Below are 17,711 nucleotides of genomic sequence, written 5' to 3' on the forward strand. Positions count from 1 at the left end.
CCCCCAGCTCTTAGCTCCCCCCGGGTTTCTGATCACTGTCAGTGGCAGGGGGCTTCTTCCTGCTTTCCCTTTCCCCTCCCTGCATTGTGCCTACATATGCAAATTAACTGCCATCTTTGTTGTCAGTTAACTGCCATCTGAGTTGGCAGTTAATTTGCATATAGCCCTGATTAGCCAATGAAAAGGGTAGCGTCGTACGCCAATTACCATTTTTCTCTTTTATTAGTGTACATAATTGACAAGGACTGTAGTTTTGATAGTGACAAAAAGTGGTTATTCTTAATATTTTAAAGGTAGAAAAGGCAGGAATTAGATGCATGTGGGATGTGAAAGATCCTTTTCTTGAGAAATCAAATATGATTCCAAGATTTTGGTGTGAGCAAATAACAGGACAGAGTTGCCATTTATTAAGAAGGGGGATTGTGATAAATGAATATGAAGGATAACATAAAAGTTCAGTTTCCTAAATCTTAAATTTGAGATGTCAAGTAATAGATATTTGAATTTGGAGTTGAGGGAAGAGGTTAAGTCTGGAGATATGAATTTGAACCGTGAGCATGGAGGATATTTAAAGAAATGAGATTAAGTGAGATCACCCAGGATGTGATACAGAGAGAAGAGAGGAGGAGCTAGAACGAGCTCTGAGGCATTCTGATGTTTAGAGGTCAGGAAGATAAGGAGGTCAAGAGGAAGCCACAGGTACGAGTGCGAACAGAGCAGACATTGGAAGTAGAAGACCAAGGAAGTGATATCACAGAGGTCATGTGAGTATTTTAAGGAAGAAACAATAAACTCCATCAAACACTATAGAAGATTTGAGAAAAATAAAAGGCTAATAAGTTCAGTTTTGGGGAAGTGCTGAGATTGAAAGCTTCACTGGAGAGGGTTCATAAGAGAATGGGAAGAGAGGAACTGAAAGCAGCAAAACAGACTAACTTTCAAGAGTTCTGTTGCAAGGAGAATAGAGAAGTGGGGTGGCGCTGCAGGGAAATGTGGACTTTTTATTCAAGATGGGAGAGATATCCAGGACTCAGTCCTATATCTTTTTTTTTAATTTATTTTTTCCCTCTACCTGCAATGATCATCTCATCCAGTCTTATGGCTGAAAAAGACCACTTATAGTCTGATGATTCCCAAGTTATCATCACCTCCAGCCTGGATCTCCTCCATTAAATTCCAGATTTATATCCTACTGTCTATTCAACATCACTATTTAGATGAATAATAGTCATATCAAACATAATGTCCAAAACTGAGTACCAGATATTTTGCCCAAACCTGCTCTTCTTACAATTTTCAACATCTCACTAAAAGGCAATTCCAAAGTTCCAAATGCTTGCTCGTGAGTGCGCTCTCTTCTTTCAACCTCCCTTCCTTCCCCTCTTCCTCTCTCTCTTATGTTCGTCATCCAACTTATGGGTAAACCATCCTAGCATAAACTTCAAAATATATCACAGAATTCAACCCCTTCTTACCACTTCTACTATAATCACCCTGGTCCAAGCAATCATCATCTCTCCTGAGGCTAGCAAAACATTTTCTTAATTGATTTGCTTCCACTCTTGCCTTCCTCTCTCATTCTATTCCAGCTATAAAGACCTGATGGACCTTAAATATACCCAAAACACTCCTCTCCCAGATAACCAGTAATTTCTTTCTCCATTCTTTAAGATCTTTACTCAAATCATCTTCTCAATGAGGGCTTCTCTGATTACCATATTTGAAATTGCAACATTACTCTCCTCCTTTATTTTTCTCTGTATCACTTACCACCTGATATCACATATACTTTGTTAGTATATTTTATTGTCTGTCTCCTCCAACTAGAATTAAAGGGCAGGGATTAGTTTCTTTTGTTCACTCCCATATCCTTAGCACCTACAACAGTGCTTCGCAATGAGGAGATACTCAGTAAACATTAATTGAATAAATGAAGATGTGTATCTATAATAATAAAAGTGTAATATACTAATTAGATTGGGTGTCCTTCCAGACGACCTTCCAGACGAAGCCGGGGCTGCAAGGGAAGCCCAGGTCCAGGGTGCCAGAGGGAAGCCAGTGCCGGCAGCCAGGGGAAGGAAGGCCTACTCTTGCATAAATTTCGTGCATCAGGCCTCTAATATACTGGTAAGAATGTACCACTAGCTAGAAATATGGAAGTTAACCAACATTATTTCTTCTTCTTACATCTCATTACCTGTCAAAACCTTACCGCCCTAGCTGGTTTTGCTCAGTGGATAGAGCGTTGGCCTGCATATTCTGGTCAAGGTCATATGCCCAGGTTGCAGGCTCGATCCCCAGTGGGGGGCATGCAGAAGGCAGCTGATCAATGATTCCTCATCATTGATATTTCTATCTCTCCCTCTCCCTTTAAATCAATAAAAATATATTTTTAAAAAAAGCTTACCAATTTTATCTCCTAAGTATTATGAATTAGTTCCCTCCTTCCAACCTTCACCATAGTCATTATCTTTCATTTGGACTACAGGCAATCCTCGGGTTATGTTGGACTCAACGTACATCGTTTTGTGGTTACGTCGCCATCTCCCATTTATTTATTAAAAAAAAAGGTTCCATCATTTCAACATATGTACATATGTGTTTTATGTTTTTTATTATTTATTTACCACAAGTAAAGGTCAGGAATTGTTACCTTTCTCTTAAATTTTTTTTACTGTTTCACTTCATTACTGCTGTGTATGTGCTCCATGTGAGTTACGTAGGTGCTTATATATGTGGGTTCCAACTGACGGCAAAAATCGCGTTACATCGCGCCGCAGGAACAGATCTCCCGTAACCCGAGGACCTACTGTACTATACAAACAAAACCTTCCTAAGTAGCATTCCTATACTACTATTCCAAGTTTGCCAACCCAGTATAGCCCAAGTGATTTCAGAGCTCAGGACTAACCATGTCACACACCACATCCCACCCCACCCCACTTCCTATTCTTAGCTAAAAATACCATAGTTAGAGCAGGGATTAGCAAACTTTTTCTGTAAAATGGCAAAGTAGACAGTTTGGGGTTTGCAAGATATATAGACTCTGTCCTAACTACTCAACTCTAGTATTCAAGCACAGATGAAAGCATAGAAAATTATATAAACAAATGGCTATGGCTGTGTTCCAAAAAAAATTTTATTTACAAGAAGAGTAAGTGGACGAGATATGGCTCCCTGATCTAGAAGATAAAATAAAACTCTTTAGCAAGCATTATAAGGTGGTAACTTATGTCTAGCTTTCTCCAATGTCAACTCTCAACCTTCACTTCACACTTACCCTTAAGTAGAGAGACGTGTCCTTCTCGGATCTCCCAAAGAACCCCAGTGCATACCTCTATTTTATATTTAATATTACAACTTTGTTTACATCCTCCATCACTAGTTTCAAATCCCTGCTAGATGGGGACCAGGTCTTTCATTTTCCTTACTCCAATAATTAGCATATAGTAAGCACTCAATAAATGATTTGAATTGAACTGAAGGTTCCTCCTAGTAATGAAGCTGAAGTGAGAATAGACATGTTGACTCAGCATTATTAACAACTTTCGTTAATAATATGGGTCAGAAAACAAGTCATCAAACATCAACATCAAGAGTATAGTTTAAGTAGCCCTTTATAAACATTTTATCCAAAGCCAACACTAGTATTTAAAAGAGGACAGAGACAAGAATCTTTAAGTCACCATGCCAAACTGTGAATTAAGACGTACTTCAATTCGAAGAGCCAGCTCCACTTGGTTGTGATAAGAATCTAAAAGTTCTTCAATAGGGTGTCTGAAATAAAGAACAGCTAGTTATTGTGGCTGAAGGAAACTATATACAAAAATGACTGTGTCATTTACCAAAAATCAATGTATTCACATCCAAAAGCAAAGTTTGAAAACCTGCAATTAATGCTTTAGATGCCACACCTTGTCATGACTTCTTTATAAGGTTTTTCTATTTGATGCAGATGTTTGTTTAAATCCACAGGTGTTTCATCATCTTCTGCCTAAACAAACATATATACACAAATGTTTACCAAAAAATCAAATCCATTCCTTGGTCTTTCTATTGCCAAATTAAGTATGGTTGAATATACTGTTCTTGAAACTAAAGTGATTTTTCAGAACTGAGGCTAAAATATTATTTATAATTGACTCCAAAATAGTGAATCAATATCCTAAAACATTTTTTAAATGGATAAACAGAAATTCTTTTAAGTCTGATTTTCCATATATAAATAGATCCCAAAGCAAAAACTATGTCTGTTCTATACAGAGACTAGGAAGCTAAAAATACTTTTAAAGATGGCTGACAGCCAAATGAAGGTAGAGTGAAAGCTAGACAGGGAATAGATCATTTGAATTTCTGCATTTTCTTTCTACTGATTATCAAGTTTCCCTCCACCTTACCCCCAATAAATGAAATACTCATCTCTCCTACCATAAATACTCACTATGCAAATTTACTCAAGAATATCATTCCTTAAGAAACTGAAAAGAGAAGTTACTAATGATTGTTAAAATGTACTGAATTTTGTGAAATAGTTTCCAACCAATTAATAAATTCTACCTAACACAACAGTAGAATTTAAGAAAATAAAGAAGATAAAGTAGAAATGATTGATATTTTCCCACCCCAAATTCTACCAAATGAATAATTCTCCTTAGACATTAAAATTCATCAAGAGTAGCCGAAACCGGTTTGGCTCAGTGGATAGAGCGTCGGCCTGCGGACTGAAAGGTTCCGGGTTCGATTCCGGTCAGGGGCATGTACCTTGGTTGCGGGCACATCCCCAGTAGGAAATGTGCAGGAGGCAGCTGATCGATGTCTCTCTCTCATCGATGTTTCTAACTCTCTGTCTCTCTCCCTTCCTCTCTGTAAAAAATCAATAAAATATATTTAAAAAAAAAATTCATCGAGTATATACAGTAATAAAATGGCCTCATTTTTTGCATGCTATTTTGCTTAAAGCTCCAAAGAAAGTACTGTATTTTAAAACACAAAATTAGTTTTTATTTGGTGAAAAATAATGTATTTTTCTCAGTTTGCTGCAAAGGTCAATATGGATCTCTTTTTCCCCTCAAACCATATTTAGTATTCAAAATCTTTCCCTCTTCCTCATTTCTCCTTGGCTGGACCCTAATGTTTTCATTCTTGTGTAAAACAATTACAAATCAAATGTTTAATCTCTCCACTTTGATTTTCACCAGCTGAGTAGTATGCTACTACACCTCCATGATTAAAAATCTCACACATCTGCTGAAAAGACTATTGTTGAGATACAGAGTTCATCCTTTCCAGACAAACCCATAAATCTTGGAAAATATGCAAACTGCAAACTGGCTCATTAGCAGAATTATTCAGATTTAACTAAATGCAATGCAGTTATAAGGTAAACACTTACTGTTCGGGCCAGATTTTGGCACATTGCGCTTAAGGTCAAAAGTTGCAGTTTAATCTCTGTGTCCCATTTTCGACAGTTTTGAATATGTTCATGACTTCCAAGGCAATGATTACTGTTAAAATATATTAATGACTCATCAATGTTATTTTCTTAAAACTAGAAATTATAGAGGTGAGAGTAAAATATAAAATTGTATCTGCATCAGAAACTAAAGAGAATGGTAAAATACAGAGAGAGCTTTTTAACCAGTGGGAGCATTTAAGTAGAGAAGTATTTCTACATGAGAAGAATCAAAGCAAAGAAGAAAGAAGATGAAGAAGATAAGAAAAATAGGAACAGGACATTTTTATTAGCTTAAGAGAATGAAATCTGTAATATAACTAATTAGACCAAATTCCAGAGGTAATAATTATCTGGTTCATATGATTACTTCAGTAATAATAATCATATTATTATTATTATCCAGCCAGTGTGGCTTAGTGATTGAGCGCTGACCTATGAACCAGGAGGTCACAGTTCAATTCCTGGTCAGGACACATGTCCAGGTTGCAAACTCCATCCCTAATGGGGGCAGTGCAGGAGGCAGCCTATTGATGATTCTCTCTCATCATTGATATGTCTATCTTTCTCTCCTTCTCCCTTCATCTCTGAAGTCAATAAAAATGTATTTTAAAAAAAGAAATCACAGCTGACTACTGTGTATAAGTAGTACATGTACAAAAGGAAAATGGAGTCTATAATGATGTGACCCTTTGCAGAAAAAAAACATTAAATTCACTTATCAACCAAATGCCCACCACTCTTCCCTTCTGAGACCAAAAGCGCTTTAAATTTTTTTTTTTTAACTTATTGATTACAGAGAGGGGGAGGAGAGAAACATAGATTTATTGTTTCATTTATTTATGCATTCACTGATTGACTCTTGTATGTGCCCTGACAGGGGACTGAACCCACAACCTTGGTATATTGGGATGACGTTCTAACCAACTGAGCTACCCAGCCAGAGCTGAGATATACACTTTTTAAGGGAAATACCATGTCTTAATTATCTCTGAAATCCCTCCACTGTCTTAGACATGATTTCTTAGACAAAATAAATCTCAATACAAGTTTATTGATACAATTAATCAATTTAGTAGGATCCAATGTATTATTGATTTACAAACTGAACTTGAAATTTTTCTAATTTAAGCTGTTAAAAATGAATTTCCAATGATGCTGCTCAGTAGTTAAATGAATAAACTTACTTCTGCAGTACTTCTTCTTGACCACAAACTTTCAGAACATAGCTGCCAACATCTACTTCATTCAAGTCATCATGCACCCAGCAAAGGGCTTGCATAATAATAATTTCTACAGTAGAACTCACTGTAAAAGAGTTAGTCATCATTTTCATTTTGCTTATTTAACTCTAAATATACATTTATTCAGATTGTATTTCTTATCACCTAAGACAGCACTATGTAATAAAATATAATGCAGGTTACATCTATAATTTAAAATTTTTTAGTAGCTACAATGAAAAAGGTAAAAAGAAGTAGGTGAAGCTAAGTTTAATGTTCTACTTAATCTATCAAGATTTTTAAATTTCTAATTATCTTATATTCTCTTAAAATCCAGTGTGCATTTTACACTAACAGCACATCTCAAACTAAATTAATCATATTTCAAGTGCTCAATAACCACATGTGGCTACTGATTACTATCTTAGGGCTAAGCAAGTTATCTCCCTATTACAGACACTTCCAAAAAGGATGGCATTTAGCAGTATCTAGCAAACAATAATTTAAACCACCATTAAGAAAAAGAATCACCATTTTAAATGTTTGACATTTGCCTGGTAAATCTTCTGATAAAGAATGAAAATCTAACAAGTAGGAAGAATTGTTCAATTATCATTCTGGGAAACAGCTAGATGCTAAGATCACAGCACATTAAAAACTAAGGTACCTTTAAAGTAACCTATTTCTATACTTCAAGCTCCAATGCTAGATTTAGAAGACACTGATTACATTAAAACTTCATGAAAATAATCAACTTGGCAGAAAAGGACATAAAACCTCTATTTAATATAATGGCTATATTTCTGAATAGTTAAATATGTGGTAACATATATCATTTGAACATACAAACCATTTGTACCATAACATGGTTACATTTCTTAGCAGAAATGTACATTATAAATCTGCACATTTATGAAGAACCAAACATTAGGCACTTGAAATTTTTTTAAGCAATCAGATCTTGATATAGCAAATCAAAATGTGATACAAATTAAAACATTTATTACCAATGTGTAAGCACTGATACTCATGCTTATTTCAATCAAGAGACCTATTGTCTTTTTTTTCTTCAATTTTAGTATTAACTCTTACTGCAGAGGTAAATGTTTCTTCAAACCAAAATGTGGGGTATATTTAAAAAGAATAATTCTTCCTTTAGAAACTAAAAAATGACTGTTTATAGTTGGCTAACATTTTTGTTTCAGATATTTTTCAAAGGGCCTTTAAAAGTACAAAGCTACAGAGTATCCAATATTAGACATACTCTTAGTCATAACCATTAAAGAAAAAAAATGGCATAATTTTTAGGCCAAAGTGCTATAGAAATATAGGATCTTATTCTACTGTTGGAATCCCATTAAAATAATATACATTGTGAAAAGCAATAAACTATAAAAGAAAATAAAAACAGTTTTTAAAACTATAACAAAAAATTTCCTTATCAAATTTTGAAGGAAGGCTTAGAACTAAAGGAGAAATATCTTCTCCTTGGAGCAGCAATTTTCAACTGGTGTGCTGTAAGAATTTTTAAAACATGCCATACCTGACTATTTAGTTGGAGGCACTGACCTCTTTTCCCTCAAATTGTCATTTTAAAAAATGACGCCCTAGCCAGTTTGGCTCAGTGGCTAGAACATCGGCCTGTGGACTGAGGGTTCCTGGGTTTGATTCCAGTCCAGGGCACATGTCCGGGTTGCAGGCTCGATCCCCAGTGGGGGGCGTACAGGAGGCAGCCCATCAATGATTCTCTCTCATCATTGATGTTTTTTTATCTCTCTCTCCCTCTCCCTTCCTCTATGAAATCAATAAAAATGTTTAAGAAAAAATGAAAACCAACACAATAGCCATCTGGAGTGAATAAGTCAAAATTATACTTTTTTGGCAAACTGGCAAAAATACATTTTTATGTATGCCATGAGATGAAAAAAGGTTGAAAATCACTGCCTTAAAAGAGAGGAGCTTAGCAAGATAACTGAAATTTCAATTTCACTGACAGCTTTTTATAAACAAGCATTCTTCTTGCCATAAAACAAAAAAATAAAAAATTTGATTTTTTATTTAATTAGGTATCTATTGGTCTTTTTATCTAATGTTTTTGGGCCTTGGCCAAGAGCCACTGACTAACCAAAGTTACTCAGTATTTTTCAGAAATATGTACAGTAGTTACAAAGGTAAACTGTTTTCCCACTGGTCCTAACCAGGAAAGTATCCAAATGAAATGCCAACTTTTTGAAAAGGATAACTAATGAATGTTAAGTATTTTACTAATTCACACACACACATTTTTAAAAACAGAGTTGTTTTCTTAAGAGAATGAAAATTATTAACATTTTAAACATTTTCTCTCTAATCAGAGCAAAACAGGATGGTTGGGAACTACAAACTTACCATCACATGTAAAAGTAACTGGTAGTTGAAATCCTTCAATTTCAATGGAGACCTTCACGCTAGCATTCTCTCCACATATGTTTCTTTGCACTGTGACTGGACTTAACAAATAGCCTGGATTTGTGCAGTGATTGGTATATGGAAAGTTAGTCTTTAATCTGTTCACAAGGAAGAAGAAATTAAATTCTTTTTTAAAGCTGCATTTATTTGAGCCCTGAAGAAGGCTTTGCATGCTTACAGCTATTCAATTCTGTGCCTTTGTTCAATTCTAGAGCAGTTCATGAGAACTGCAATGAATGGACCCCTGTCAAAACTCCAAATACCAGAATTTGCCTTTTAAATCAAAGGAATTCAAGGAAAGAGATTAAGTACTGCCAGGATATCTTTTGTAGCATTATCAACATTAACCGAGCACACACTGGACACATAACATTAAATGAGGTGCTCTGTTTCAGATTCTTTTGCTACACAATATAATTACACAAAATGGTACATTTTTAACAAATACTGATAATATAGGTGATGCAGCCCTAAATTGTAACTGCCAGAGAAATAAAAGGTTTGTTGTCTTTTAAAACATCTTTTTTCTAAGGTTCTTTTTCCTATATATTGTTTCTGGTTGTTAGACAATGATTTAAAAGTACACACACACAACATAGAAAACGGATTTTACAGTGCTATGAGGCCTTTATTTCCTCAAAGTAATTTCTAAAACACAGGGAATTTCTTATAAATGTATTCGTAACATTCATAGATATTCAGAGGAGCAATATAGTTTATGATTTAAATATACGAGCACGGTGTATAGCTCATCTCCAGACAGTACTTCTGTTATCAGAAGACAAAAGAGGATTTGATGCCTTCTTTAAACTAAGGGGCTTCTTTTTAACTTTTTTTCTGGAGGTTAGAAGATGAGTTCCAATCTTCCCATCTACTTTTTTCACAGAGCTATAAAATAAAATGAATACTGGAAGTGCTGCCTATTTGCTTCTGTAGAGATTAAAACAATTAAGTCACAGGGGAAAAAAGAGCCATTCATTTCCTCAAGGGACATCTCCTCCTGACTTCAATCTCCAAGGTCACAGGAGAACAAGAGAAGTTCCTAGAACAGGGTTTCAAAAGCACCTCTATTTCAGTGCTCACTTCGGCAGCACATGTGCTAAAACTGGAATGATACATAGAGGATTAGCATGGCCCTTGTGCAAGGATGACACACACATTTGTGAAGCCTAAAAACACACAAAAAAACACACTTCTGCTTTCTACTGCTCTGAAATATTTGTTGTATCTTCTCTACTAAAGAAAATAAAAATAAAATTACAAGAAGAACTCATTCTTTCTTTAGTTCATTTTTGGGTTTCATATTACACAAGCCAGGGTGTGTGTGTGTGTGTGTGTGTGTGTGTGTGTGTGTGTGTGTGTGTAAATAAAAAATAATCATTTTAATAGAGCGTGGGCCTGCGGACCAAAGGGTCCTGGGTTCCATTCCAGTCAAGGGCACATACCTTGGTTGCAGGCTCCTCCCCAGGCCGGGAGCATGCAGGAGGCAACCTATCAATGTGTTTCTCTCACATCAATGTTTCTCTCTGTCTTTCCCTCTCTCTTCCACTCTCTCTAAAAATAAATGGAAAAATATCCTTTGGTGAGGATTAAAAATAAACAAACAAATGTTTGACCAAAAAAAAAAAAATCATTGTAGATTCCTGGCAGTCTTTGTAAATAACTCAAAGATTCAAGTAGTGAGAAAAGGCAGATCATAGAGAGCCTAATTTCTTAAATTAAATGCAATAGTCATTCAACAGTTTCATAGAAAACACACAGGACTTCTGGAGAAAATTAAAGGGATTAGATCAGCGGTTCTCAACCTGTGAGTCGCGACCTCTTTGGGGGTCAAACGACCCTTTCACAGGGGTCACCTAAGACCATCTGAAAACCCATATATAATTACATATTGTTTTTCTGATTAATCACTATTCTTTAATTATGTTCAATTTGTAACAACGAAATTGGGGGTCACCACAACATGAGGAACTGTATTAAAGGGTCGCGGCATTAGGAAGGTTGAGAACCACTAGACTAGATGAACACATAACAGATTATTTCCAAATCACTAAAGTAAAAGATTATTCCCAAATTGTTAACCACACAAACATAATGATATAATGGCATAGGTAATTTCTAATAAATGCAATTTGCATACTAAGTCATCCAAATTGTCTCCTATTTTAAATGCATAGTGAAAAATATGAGTTTTAAAAATCCAGTTAAGGAGGAACCAAGATGGCAGCGTAAGGTACAGACCTGTGCGTGCTGCCTCCCACAACAACATTGAAACTACCAACTATACGACAAACAGCTATCATTCAGAGCCACGGGAAAGCTGGCCCAGTGGAAACGCTACAAGTGGAAGGAAATAAAGAAGAGCATTGAGACTGAGTAGGATGTACAGAGGCCCCAAGAATAGAGGTACGGAGTCGCGTGCCAGGCGGGCTGCAACTGGATGCACGGTTTTTTTCAATCGGAAGGGGTTACAAACTCTCGAATCCACTGCGCTTGTTTGGGGCGGGATTCTGAGGTCCCAGACCCCTACAAGGAGAGGCGGGACGGCCTTGCATCGGGTTGGAGAGTGAGGGTGGCTTTCTCACGGGGCTGCTCACCGGCACTCCGGGACACAGAGACGTGGAGACGGCATTGCTCTTTGCTCCGCCCTGGTGATTCCCGGAGACCCCGCCCTACTCAATTTACATCCCCGCCCAAGCTGTGCCAGTGGCACAAAAGGAACCACCTGTGCTTTTGCAGCCTAACCCAACAAACTGTAGATTTCAACTCCTCGCATACATAAGGGACACGCAAACGCGGCAGAATCAGATTCAGAGGAAGCCGGAGCCGAACCCAGCTGGGCCGGTGACATGGAACCGCTGTACCAGCAAACGCACAAGCAGGTCCACCAGATCCAGTCTCACATGGGACACTGGGAGGCGGCAAACAGTCTGTGCACTTAGTAGAAAATGAAATCCAAGCAAGCATACCAGATATTCAGCCACCAGGAACGCCTGGAGATTTTGTCCAGCAAGGAGCCGCCCAACGAAAGACAGAATGCCAAACTTCATGTTGACCAGTTAAAGTATGATGTCCAGAACCTGCAGACTGCTCTCAGAAACTTCCAGCATTGTCGATACGCAAGGGAGCAGCGAGAGAGACAGCGAGAGGAGCTTCTGATTCGCACTTTTACCCCCAACGTGGGATGCGACAGCCCCTGTGAGGCTGAGACGGCCCCGGTGAGGCCGAGACAGCCCCTCTGAGGCCGAGACAGCCCCTGTGAGGCTGAGACGGCCCCTGAGAGGTTGAGACGGCCCCTGTGAGGCTGTGACGGCCCCTGTGAGGCTGCGACGGCCCCTGTGAGGCTGAGACGGCCCCTGAGAGGCTGGAACAGCCACTGTGAGGCTGAGACAGCCCCTGTGAGGCTGAGACAGCCCCTGCAAGGTTATGCCTGCCCCTGGGAGTCCATGTGAGGCTGAGATGGCCCCTGTGAGGCTGAGATGGCCCCTGGGAAGCCGAGAAAAATACCACATGATCTCACTCATTTATGGATAATAAAGACCATTATAAACTGATGAACAAAAATAGATACAGAGGCAGAGCAGCATTGAACAGACTGTCAAACTACAATGGGAAGCCTAGGGAGGGTTGGGGGGGCAGTAAGAAATCAACCGAAGGACTTGCATGCATGCATATAAAAATAACCAATGGACACAAGACACTGGGGGGTGGTGGAGGCCGGAGGAATGTCAAGGGGGCGGGGGGGAGGAGACATGTGTAATAGTCTTTGTAATACTTTAAGAAATAAAACAAAATTAAATTTAAAAAAAAATCCAGTTAAGAGTCATCTTTGCAGGGAAGAAAAAGTGGCTCTACTGATATTTTTCTTTTTTTTTCCCCCTAGGGTGTTCTGCAGAAAAGAAATTCTGGTTAAAAGGTAACATAAAGAAAGACAGTTTTAATGAAATATTACCAAGAGTCTAGAAAATCTAGTTGAATAGTAAGTCCATCAAATAACATTAAAATAATGTACCTACTCAAAAATCATCTGCAAATCCCAAACTCTGCTTTGCTTAAAGCAAATCACACTAGGGAAAATATGGAATTCAGAATAAATTCCCATGGTGGTGATCTACTTTCCCTTCTTTTGATAACATATCTCATCCCCCTTAGCCACTTCCACTTTTTCCTTTCAGAGTTTTTTTCTATCTGGTGAGGACTGAGAGGACTCCATTTCGTCTTTGCTAGCAAGACCATTAGATTATGAAATCTAACCTATCAGTGGTTGTATCTCCTGCCTTCAAAACCTCACCTGCAGTGGAAGAAAAGGAAGACAGAAGGATAGAAAATTAGAAAACAGAATCCAAAGGGAGGAGGGATCCTTACAGTGTATATATTCCTAGATCTGGCTGTCACTTAGCTCTGTCCTGTATCAGCTTGTAAACCAATACTAGTACATAATCTTTCTTGATTTAAACTAGTTTGAGGTGGGTTTTTAGTACTTATAATGGAAGTCCAGCTAATACAGTGATATAATGAAAAGAAAACACACTGAACCAGAGGCAAAAGAAACCTGGAGGAATAGTTCAGTAAGCTTGGTAGGTAACTTCTCTGAGTCTCAATTTCCTCATCTATAAATATTAGACAGATTTCAGATTAAAAGAATGTTTTAGAAATGCATTTTTTTAACCTTCAGAAAATATACTCGCTCCTCTAATGGTGCCTGTTATCTCTTACAGAAGTATGACAGTATTTTGAATGCTAGAAAAATATGTAGCAAAACAAAGTGTCCCTAAGACAAAAAAAAGCATTATCTAAGTGTACTGAAACTTGAATGTTTAAGCCATAGTTTCATTGGTTAATAGATTATCAGATGTCTACTGCATGACCTCAATCTTTCTTCTAAATACTTAAAAACCTAACAGATAAAAATACACGTTCAACTGTAGTTTGTTTATGTGCCAATTGAAATTTTAAGCCACAGGGAGAAAATTATTAAAAACTTGAAGAATTTAGAATTATTAGTGCTAAGTTAATTTTCAATAAATATTTAAGCAAGCATTTAATAAAAAATAATCTTTAATTTATAAAAAAAAGTCCTTACTTTGTAATGGACTGACAAAAAGCTGCTACTTCTTCGTTCTGCACTTCAATTTCTTGTAGAAGAGAACTTCCAGTTGGCAAACTACTGGTCCCATTTGGGTCTTTCTGTAATCAAAAAAGTATTTTTATTTTAAAAGTAAAAGATACCCAAAATGCTAAATAGCAGCATAGTACAAACACATTTTTACAAAGATATGGAGGTAAAATAAATGACATTAGAAACAGTTTTAAATTATGGACTTTTCTATCCATACCAACTAAGCTTTATTTTAAATTCATTGGTTTTATTTGCTCAAAAAGTAGAAAGATGCTGTTCTTTGTGTTGGCTAGTAAGAATGTAATGCTAGCCTGGCCGATGTTGCTCAGTGGGTGAGTGTTGACTCATGAATCAAGAGGTCCCAGGTTCGATTGGGCAGATGCCTGGGTTGCTCGATTCCCAGTAGGAGGCAGCTGATCAATGTTTCTCTCTCATCGATGTTTCCATCTCTCTCTCCCTCTCTTAGAAGTCAATAAAAATATATTTTAAAAAAAAGAATGGAATGCTGAAAACATTTTCATTCAAATACTTCCTGAAATAAACACAAAGTTAACAGCTGAATGAAATTAAAGGACTAGCCCTTATTTTACAAAAATGAAGAGAGAAGCCTATTTGGGACTTCCCTAATAAACCAGCAATTCTATATACAGGGTGGGGCAAAAGCAGGTTTACAGTTGTGAGTACACAAAACAGAGTTTACTCTTGTATATTATTTATTAATTATTGTATTATTTTCCATACAAACAACAGTAAACCTACTTTTGCCCCACCCTGTATTTAACTTAGGCCTTCAATTCCAACAAAGCAACTGGTTCCTTATACAAGACAATGAGATCTAGGAGTTAGTGGACATTTTCTATGATAATAAACTTATACAAACAACCCAATAGTCCTTCAAAAGTTAAGTTTATGTCTGATCGAAATTTGTGTGCAACCTTTAGGAGATAAATTCACCACCCAAGCAAAGGCAAATTGCAGAGTTCATAAGTAGAGGCATTTTGGTTACTACATAAAAATACTTAATTTGGCACAAATTTCAAATGTAAATTTCCATTAAAATTAGAATTAGAATGTTCAACAATTAAAAATTAAGTGAATCAGTCCTAGCCCGTTTGGCTCAGTGGATAGAGCAACGACCTGCAGACTGAAGGGTCCCAGGTTCGGTTTCAGTCAAGGGCACAGCCCAGGTTGTGGGCTTGATCCCCAGTTGGGGGCCTGCAGGAGGCAGCTAATCAATGATTCTCTCTCATCATTGATGTTTCTATCTCTTGCTCCCTCTCCATTCCTCTCTGAAATTAATAAAAATATGTGTTTTTTAAAAAGTAAGTGAATCAGAGCACAGTGTATAAACATCAAGAGTTGTAATGGATTTCAATGAACATTTTGTCAGAAAATTAAACTGGAAACTTAGGGCAATAATTCCTTTATGAATTTTCTTCTTTTAAAACGTGGTCGAGACCTTCCTGCTAGAATGTGATATGCACATTTGGGGAAGAAAAACAAACAAGTCTTGAGTTCCAGAAAATCGTAACTAAAAATACCAAAGCTTGTAAGAAAAAGAGATAAGGCTGATTACTCAAAATCATTGTATCTTCATAACCAAAGCCCCAACTAACACAATAAAAAGATCTTATAAAAATACTAGCAAAATGAAGTCTCCACTTGAATTTGTACCTAGCATTATCCTGGAGCTCCTGCCTCCTCATTTATGATATGGATTCTTGAGGGCATTTATTAAAAATATCATCTAGACTATAGATTTCTTCAATAAACAAAGTTCTTAATGCAAAGAAAATGTCTTCACAACAGTTAATGTATTCACTGCTTCACCAGAGAGCTTAACACTGTGGAATATGAAACCATTCTTAAAGCTACTTATCCAACTACCATTTTTACTAAATACACTTCTGCAAGATTTTCAGTGTTTTCCTTAATATTTTCTTATATTACTAATACTTTCTCTTTAATTGTCAGAAAGTCTGTTGATTGTTTTAAAATGTTAATATGCTGGTAAAGATTATGTGTGAACTGATGCTACTTCCCCATTATACTGACATCAATCTCATATTTAACAATTACATCCATTAATTTGTGTTACAGAAAAAAAGCACTGGAGTAAACAGACCATACTACCCTAAAATACTGAGATTTGTTGTTCCTAACAAACCCTTTGGTCTGACATTCCAACCTTGTCATAATCTAATCCAATCATATTTATGAGAACTTCCTAAATAATTTCTATGTTCCAGTTAGCTTGAATCATATCCTGTTCCTAATAAAACACAAATGAGCTTTCCTGCCCTCTGAAACTTTGTCTTCAATGCTTTCCTCGTAAATTTCCCTCAGAAGTAAAAAAAACACAAACTATTAATTTTAAGGTCCAACAGAATGCCACTTCATTTATGCCTTCTTTATGTTACTCAGTATGAAGCAATTCTTCCCTCCTAGCTCTTTTAAGTACTTACTTAGCCTGAACCAAACACTGCATCATTATATACTATTTAATATTTTTTCTAATGTGAAAGCTCCTTAAAAATAAAAATCAAATTTTACTGAATTTTATATATTTTTTAGAGCTTTATATGTAGTTTAGAAGGCACTCAACCATTGGTTCAATTTGTTGAATGTTTTGTTCACTCTAAAAAAAAAAAAGTTAAAAGTCATTTAATACTTCATACCCATTAGAATGGCCCGGCTGGTGTGGCTCAGTAGTTGAGCGTCAATCCAGGAACCAAAAGATCCCTGGTTTGATTCCTGGTTGGGGCATACGCCCAGGTTGTGAGGTTGTGGGCTCTATCCTCAGTGGGGGGTGTGCAGGAGGCAACTGATCGAGGTCTCTCTTTCATCAATGTTTCTATCCTTCTCCCTTCCTCTCTCTCTCTCTAAAATCAATTTTTTAAAAAGATACTTTCTTAAAAACAACAACACAGGAAACAAATGATGGTGAGAATGTGAAGACAACGGAATCCTTATGCACTATTAGTAGTAATTGGAATTGTACAGTCTGTGGAAAAACAGTATGGTGGTTTCCAAAACAACTAAAAATAAAACTACCATATAACCCAGCATTTTCATTGTGGAGTACATACTCAGAAAACTTGAGAGTAGTTCTTGAAGAGATATTCGTACACCCATGTTCATAGTGGCATTATTTACCACTAGAGGCCCGGTGCACAAAATTCATGGGGGGGAGGGGAGTGTCCCCTCAACCTGGCCTGGCAGCCCAGAAGCCCCATGACGGATTGCCCCGCAGAAAGAGGCCCCGCCCACCAGGGCCTCCCTCTGCAGGGTGATCATGGGGCAATGGTGGGGCCCCCGACCAATCACGCTGCACCTGCCTTGGCTGGCCTGGCACCAGTGGGTGTCATAGTGTGGTCGTCTGGACAGTCATTCCGCTGTTTGGCCGTTAGGTTGATTTGCATATTCCACTTTTATCATTATAGACTAGAGGCCCGGTGCACAAAAATTT

At 37.2% G+C, this 17,711-nt stretch overlaps 1 protein-coding gene across 1 annotated transcript in view; it reads right to left on the reverse strand.

Moving 5' to 3' along the window:
* Nucleotides 1-17,711, reverse strand: part of PIK3C2A (phosphatidylinositol-4-phosphate 3-kinase catalytic subunit type 2 alpha) — a 95,567-nt gene that overhangs the window by 44,766 nt on the left and 33,090 nt on the right. The window contains exons 3-8 of the mRNA XM_006758350.2: nt 14,207-14,310; nt 9,064-9,221; nt 6,640-6,760; nt 5,393-5,504; nt 3,915-3,994; nt 3,714-3,777 (exon numbers count right to left, since the gene is read on the reverse strand). Coding sequence (XP_006758413.1) covers nt 3,714-3,777; nt 3,915-3,994; nt 5,393-5,504; nt 6,640-6,760; nt 9,064-9,221; nt 14,207-14,310 — 639 coding nt within the window. The remainder of the gene's footprint in view (nt 1-3,713; nt 3,778-3,914; nt 3,995-5,392; nt 5,505-6,639; nt 6,761-9,063; nt 9,222-14,206; nt 14,311-17,711) is intronic.

Source organism: Myotis davidii, unplaced genomic scaffold (assembly GCF_000327345.1).
Source record: "Myotis davidii unplaced genomic scaffold, ASM32734v1 scaffold73, whole genome shotgun sequence".
In the NCBI taxonomy this organism is placed as follows: Eukaryota; Metazoa; Chordata; class Mammalia; order Chiroptera; family Vespertilionidae; genus Myotis; species Myotis davidii.